At 56.1% G+C, this 7178-nt stretch overlaps 1 protein-coding gene across 1 annotated transcript; it reads left to right on the plus strand.

Moving 5' to 3' along the window:
• The first annotated feature begins 4463 nt into the window (after positions 1 to 4463).
• On the plus strand, positions 4464 to 6212 carry LOC100281067 (uncharacterized). Its single transcript, NM_001153986.3, is given in 3 exon segments — positions 4464 to 5253; positions 5325 to 5721; positions 5809 to 6212. Coding segments are annotated over 3 exon segments (1398 nt in total). The 5' UTR covers positions 4464 to 4581; the 3' UTR covers positions 6138 to 6212.
• The last annotated feature ends 966 nt before the right edge of the window (positions 6213 to 7178 follow it).

A 7178-nucleotide genomic window follows, 5' to 3' on the forward strand; every position in this document is an offset into this window, starting at 1 on the left:
ACCCGGCTCCGGCCAAACCGTTGACAGCGTCAACATACCAGCCCGAGAACTTGGGACCCGACCGTGCACCCGGGCTACAGCCAGCTCGCATGAGGGAACAACCAGACCAACCGAAGTGTTGCGAAACACACTAAGACCTCGAAGGAGTCAAACTACTCCTCCGAGGCCTCGGGGGCTACACCCGGCGGGTGCGCTCGCGCGCACCCACCGGAACAAAATGCAACCAAAAAAGGCTGGTCCCCTTGCAAAAAAGTGCGGCAAAAGCCTCCAAGCGAGTATTAACACTCCCTTCGAGGCTCGGGGGCTACTGTCGGGGACCATAATTAGGGGTACCCTCAAGACTCCTAAATCTCAGCTGGTAACCCCCATCAGCACAAAGCTGCAAAGGCCTGATGGGTGCGATTAAGTCAAGGATCAGTCCATTTGAGGGACGCGATCACGCCTCGCCCGAGCCCAGCCTCGGGCAAGGGCAGCCGACCCCGGAGGATCTACGTCTCGACCGAGGACCCCCTCCAGCAACGGACACACCTTCGGCTCGCCCGAGGCCCAGTCTTCACCAAGAAGCAAACTTGGCCAAATCGCCACACCAACCGACCAAATCGCAGGGGCATTTAATGCAAAGGTGGCCTGACACCTTTATCCTGACGCACGCCCTCCAGTCGACAGAGCCGAAGTGACCGCAGTCACTTCGCCGCTCCACTGACCGGACTGACAAGAGGACAGCGCCGCCTGCGCCGCTCCGACTGCTGAGCCACTCGACAGAGTGAGGCTGACAGCAGCCAAGTCCGGCCTCAGGCGTCATAGGAAACTCCGCCTCGCCCGACCCCAGGGCTCGGACTCGGGCTCAACCCCGGAAGACGGCGAACTCCGCCTCGCCCGACCCCAGGGCTCGGACTCGGGCTCAGCCCCGGAAGACGGCGAACTCCGCCTCGCCCAACCCTAGGGCTTGGACTCGGGCTCAGCCCCGGAAGACGACAAACTCCGCTCCGCTCGACCCCAGGGCTCGGACTCGGGCTCAACCCCGGAAGACGACGAACTCCGCTCCGCCCAACCCCAGGGCTCGGACTCGGGCTCAGCCCCGGAAGACGACGAACTCCGATCCGCCCGACCCCAGGGCTCGGACTCGGGCTCAGCCCCGAAGGACGACGAACTCTGCTTCGCCCGACCCCGGGGCTCGGACTCCGCCCTGGCCTCAGCCGACGGTCTCCGCCTTGTCCGACCCGGGGGCTCAGACTCGACCTCGACCTTGGAAGACAGACTCGACCTCGACCTCGGAGGAGCCTCCACCTCGCCCAACCTAGGGCACGGACCGACCACGTCAACAAGAGGCGCCATCATTACCCTACCCCGAGCTGACTCAGGCTACGGGGAACAAGACCAGCGTCCCATCTGGCTCGCTCCACTATACGAGTAATGATGGCACCCCGCACGCTCTATGACGACGGCGGCTCTCAGCCCTCTTACGGAAGCAAGAGGACGTCAGGAAGGACTCGACAGCCCCGACAGCCGTCCTTCCGCTAGGCTCCAGCGCTCCTCCGACGGCCACGACACCACACGAACTGGGTGCCAAAACCTCTCCGGCTGCCACGATGGCATGTACTTAGGGCGCTAGCTCTCCTCCGCTAGACACGTTAGCACACTGCTACTCCCCCATTGTACACCAGGATCCTCTACTTACGCCTATAAAAGGGAGGTCCAGGGCCCTCATACAGAGGGTTGGCCGCGCGGGGAAGGACGGGATGGCGCTCGCGCAAGGCCGCTCGCTCCCTCCCGCGTGGACGCTTGTAACCCCCTACTGCAAGCGCACCCGACCTGGGCGCGGGGCTAACACGAAGGCCGCGGGTTCCACCTCCCACGTCTGTCTCCCTCCGGCTGCTCTGCCCCCTTCGCGTTCCGCCTCGCGCCGACCCATCTGGGCTAGGGCACGCGGCGACAATTCACTCGTCGGTCCAGGGACCCCTCGGGTTCCGAAACACCGACAACTATAGACCGCCCTTGCCTCCGCCCGCCCGACCTCTAGAAACCCCGCCGCGATTCCAACAACAATCCGCCCGCCTCCGCAAACCTCCGCGAGAGTCCGCCGCAAACCCAGCCTCGTTCACGCCCTCTCCCGCCGACTCTGGCTCGCGGAGCCGGTACAGTGGCCTCGGGAGTGGCGCGGTGCGCTGACGACTGGTCGCGGGGGAAGAAGCCGCTGCCATCAGGCCCGTCACGCTACCCAAGCCTCGGCTCCGCGGGCAGTGGCTTCCGCGACTCGCCCGTCTCAACCGACTCCTCCGACCGTTGGTCCCGTGCCGCGCTGAGCAATGACGAGCGTGAGAGGCCTCGCATCGTGCTTGATCCGCCCAAACGTGACGCCTTGGCCACCCCTACCCCTCCTGCTGAGGCAGGACGCAGCCGACCGAGCCCATTTGGAGCCACGAGGCCACAGGAGGATGTGCTGGCTGATAAGGGGCTGGACTAGAAGAAGATGGAAACTGAGATTGATCAGAAGAGGACTAGCCGATCCACTAGCTCGCAGTCGAGTAGGAGTGCAGGACAGAGAGTGCTCGACCATCACGTCCTAGGAGCCCCGGGTCACAGATATCAACCACCGATAGTGAAGCCGCACCTATGACCGTACGGCGCAGCCGAAGGTTAATCCTTTTGGTGAAGCAAAGCCAAGGGAGGTGATTCTGCAAGAGAAAGGGAAGGATTGGAGGAAGATTGACCAAGAGCTGGAGCATCGCCAGATTGATTGGTATGCCATGTATTGATCTGAACCGACTCTCACAAAGCATGCACCATTAGTATTCGCCTGTGGATTCAATACCGAAATAAAAACTAGGGCTGCCTCAAGATCCTCGCCTGCGTCGGCTCTGTCTGCGTCGGCTCTGGCTTCGATCCCTCCACCGGCTCCGACATCAACCTCGACGACCACCTCGATGAGGTCAGCATTGCTGCGTGCTCGCCTCCCTTGTGCTGCAGAATGCGGCGTCTCTTCTCTTTAGTCTCTTTCTTTCCAAGTTCGCCTCCGAGCTGCTGCTTCGTTGGATTGTTACTTGCTTTGATTGGTTCGCTACTGTTGCTTCGTCCAATTAGTTGCTTTGATTGGTTCGAGTAGGAATTTTGTAGTTACTGAATGTGCACTGTTTGTGTTATAGCATGTCTGTGAATATGCCAGCCACCGTCCACTACGATAAAGATAAATAATGAATGGAGTGCTTGAGCTCCGTGAGTGATCGAAGTCGTTTGGAGCAGCTATATTTGACCAACTCGCGAGATGTTTCATGTGCTCGATGATTTGGCTTCAACAGTTAGATAGGAAACTGACTGCTATTTGGAGGGAACCGACTGTTTCGAGTTGGAAAATCAAAGTGGACAAGAGGTTCTTTAGCATCTTCTTTTGTGAGAGAATATCAGACATTTAGGCTCAGTGACCTCCTGAGTAGGCTGGAAAAGAACATAAAATAAAACAAGTTTGATGGTTTCTCATACCATATGTTGAAACGTTTAGTTCATGCCAACATACCAGATGAAGAAAGAATTGCTGAAGAGAGAGGGTATGAGAAATGAATGTCAATCATCCAAAAGCAACAACCTTCCAAACTAAACAGAAGCAAACAGTAGCCAAAATTTAACTAAACACCTAGATCTGTGCACATTCTGCTACGGTATCCTAATATTAGTCACAGAACAAGTTTGATGGTTTCTTTTATTTCCATCAAACTTAATGTTTCTTAGCATGCCAATTTAGAGGGGGCATTCCAGGCCTACATGATCCTAAACTCGAAGAAATGACTAACTTTAGTGTTGGAACTAACATCAATATATGCTCTCTCTGGAAATAGTAAGAAATGACTAACAGCATGAGAACACACATCTGGTATGTTGAGACGTTCAGTTCATGCTTGTTGCCATTTCCAAATGTTGCTTTGATGTCAGCATTCCCCATGTTTGTTTACCATGTTAGCCTCCTAAGAAGAGGAAACTACTTTATGTATCTGAAGATAGCGAAGTTGATGGAAGATAATGATTCCAGCGTACTCCCGTTATAACGCACGGACACACAACTAGTTATAATATAATCGATATTGACCCGAGGGATCGATCCGCAAACTCACCCATGGATCGGCCCAATCGATCGACGCTGAAGTTCGATACCGACTGCTCGGTCGGTTTGGACCGCTGCTGAACCCAGCGTTAGGATGAATCCTTGATGTGCATGTGCATTATTGGAGAGAAAAAAAAAAGAAATCCTTGATGTGCATAGGATTGGCGCGTTGATCTGGTGATTCGACCGGAACTTCCTGCTTGGAAGCAAGCAATGCAAGCATTCCATGAGTCCCATGACCCCGCCACGTGCACTCGCTATATTTGCGCTAAAATAACGCAGGAGAATTCTAACTTGTTCTCTCTTCCCCACAACGGCGAGTTTGAGCTGAGCTCACGCTCGTCATCTAACTCTCCCCCCATTCGCAATCCAAAAAGCTTGCGCGCTACTCCACTGGTCCATTACTTACGCAGTCAGTTCAGCGAGTGAGCACTGAGCAGCCATGTAGCAATTTCAATTGCAAGTTGCAACGCGACGAATACGGAGCCATGGACGACGGCGCCGCAACCACAATCGTCCAAGGCGGCGACGCGCACGTCCTGCTCCTGCCGTTCCCTGGGATGCAGGGCCACGCGAACCCGATGCTCCAGCTTGGCCGGCGGCTGGCCTTCCACGGCCTGCGCCCCACCTTGGTGGTCTCCCGCCACGTCCTCTCCACCACCTCCACCTCCAGGTCGTGCCCCATCCCCGTGGCCGCCATCTCGGACGGCTTCGACGACGGCGGGATCTCCTCGTGCCCGGACACCGCGGAATACGTGCGCCGGATGGAGGCCGCGGGGTCGGAGACTCTGGCGGAGCTCCTGGACGCCGAGGCCCGCGCGGGGCGGTCCGTCCGCGTGCTGGTGTACGACTCGCACTTGCCGTGGGCGCGCCGCGTGGCGCGGGCCGCCGGCGTGGCCGCCGCCGCGTTCATGACGCAGATGTGCGCGGTGGGCCTCGTCTACGGCGAGGCGTGGGCCGGGCGGGTGGCCCTGCCGCTGGCGGACGGGGCCGCGCTGCGCGGGAAGCTCGCCGTGGAGCTGGGCCCCGACGACGTGCCGCCGTTCGTGGCGGCCCCCGAGTGGTACCCGGCGTTCACGGAGTCCGCGCTGAGCCAGTTCGACGGGCTGGAGCACGCCGACGACGTGCTCGTCAACTCGTTCCGTGACCTGGAGCCAATGGTGAGCACTGAACGCACCTCAATGCTGGAGAAACGGAAGGCATTCAGATCTGGGTCCCGCTGATTGAGCAGGAGGCGGATTACCTGGAGTCGACGTGGCGCGCGAAGACCGTCGGCCCGACACTGCCGTCGTTCTACCTCGACGACGGCCGCTTGCCATGCGACAAGACATACGGCGTGGACCTCTTCTCGAGCACCGACTCCGAGGCGGCGCCGTGCATGACGTGGCTTGACAAGCAGGAGCCCTGCTCCGTCGTCCTCGCGTCGTACGGGACCGTCGCCAACCTCGACAAGGAGCAGCTGGACGAGCTCGGCAACGGACTGTGCGATTCCGGCAAGCCTTTCGTTTGGGTGCTGAGGTCCAACGAGGCAGAGAAGCTGTCTCGACAGCTCGGTGGCAGGTGCAAGGAGAGGGGCCTCATTGTCCCCTTCTGTCCTCAGCTCGAGGTGCTGGCACACAAGGCCACAGGTACGCACGAGATGTACTCGACGACGATGAGAAATTTGTTTTTGGAAGAGAAGAGTTTAAAAACATTTTTGCGCAAATGTTACATAGGTTGCTTCCTGACGCACTGCGGGTGGAACTCGACGATTGAATCCATCGCTAGTGGTGTTCCAATGGTGGCGATGCCGCAGTGGGCGGACCAGCCGACGACGGCCAAATATGTGGAGAGCGCGTGGGGGATTGGGGTGCGCATGCGGAAGGGTTCCTTGGTGAGGAAGGAGGTGGAGAGGTGCATAAGGGAGGTGATGGGTGGGGAGAGGAAGCATGTGTACGGGAGGAATGCCGCTCGTTGGATGCACAAGGCCAAGGAGGCCATGCAGGAAGGAGGAAGCTCTGACAAGAACATTGCAGAATTCGCAGCCAAGTATTTACCAAAGTAGATTTCCGATTATGTTCTCCTCGGATAATGAGTTTTTGGGCAATAAAGTTTCATGTCTTTAGGGCTAATTTCGAAACTTATCGTGTGCTTAGTTTGTAGAGTCACCCTATTTCTCATTATATACTAGTTATTAGTTTATGAGAAAGAAGGTGGTGATGAATCAACCCGTTTTATTTTACAAACCAAATAAAAAAGTAATGAATGAGAATAAGATGTATTGGTAGAATTACCCCGGCTACGGAGGATGTATGAATGGCTAATGGTTGGAGGGTTGGAGGAAGAAGTGTTAGAGATTGTCGTGGTGACGCCTGGCCTAGGGTTCAGGCATAGTAATGGAGTTGAGAACAACATGGAGGCAAGACTCAATCTTTTTCTTTGATTGATCTTTCCTGATTACAGACTAAAGGCATAGAGGGCTTATATATTGCCCTGGCCTAACAAGACTTCCTCATTTTAAGGGGAACTAAACAAACTACCTTTATTTAAGGAAAATCTAAACAACTCTAGCTATCTTATCTGAGTACTTATCTGCTCAGTCTAGCTTATCTTCCCCTGGCTGCTTAGGCCGGCGTCTATATACTTTTCCAGTCATAACATCTCTCCCTCCCCCGACTAACAGCTCATCCTCGAGCTAGCTGAAATTGTGGGTAAGAAGTTTTGAATTGTTGCAGAGGCTCCCATGTGGCCTGCTCTAGCTGCTATGCACTCCACTGAACCAGGATGAGCCATTTACCACGCTGAAGTCGAGCTTTGAGAACTTTTTTATGGTATGGGCGGAAGCCTGCCGTTTTCCAGTAATGGCATAGCTAGTGGTAGAACAGGAGGTGATCCTCTGAAAGGTTTGAGTAGTCCTACGTGGAAAACATCATGGATGCGAGCTCCTTTAGGCAATTCCAGATGGTATGCCACTAAGCCGATGCGTTCTAGAACTTGGAACGACCCTGCATACCTTGGTCCCAGTTTCCCTTTTGGTCAGCTGACCAGTGACTGTGCCTGTCGGTGTAATAGGCGTAGCCAAACCAGTCGCCCACCTTGAACACCA

This window comes from Zea mays, chromosome 1 (assembly GCF_902167145.1).
Source record: "Zea mays cultivar B73 chromosome 1, Zm-B73-REFERENCE-NAM-5.0, whole genome shotgun sequence".
Lineage (NCBI taxonomy): Eukaryota > Viridiplantae > Streptophyta > Magnoliopsida > Poales > Poaceae > Zea > Zea mays.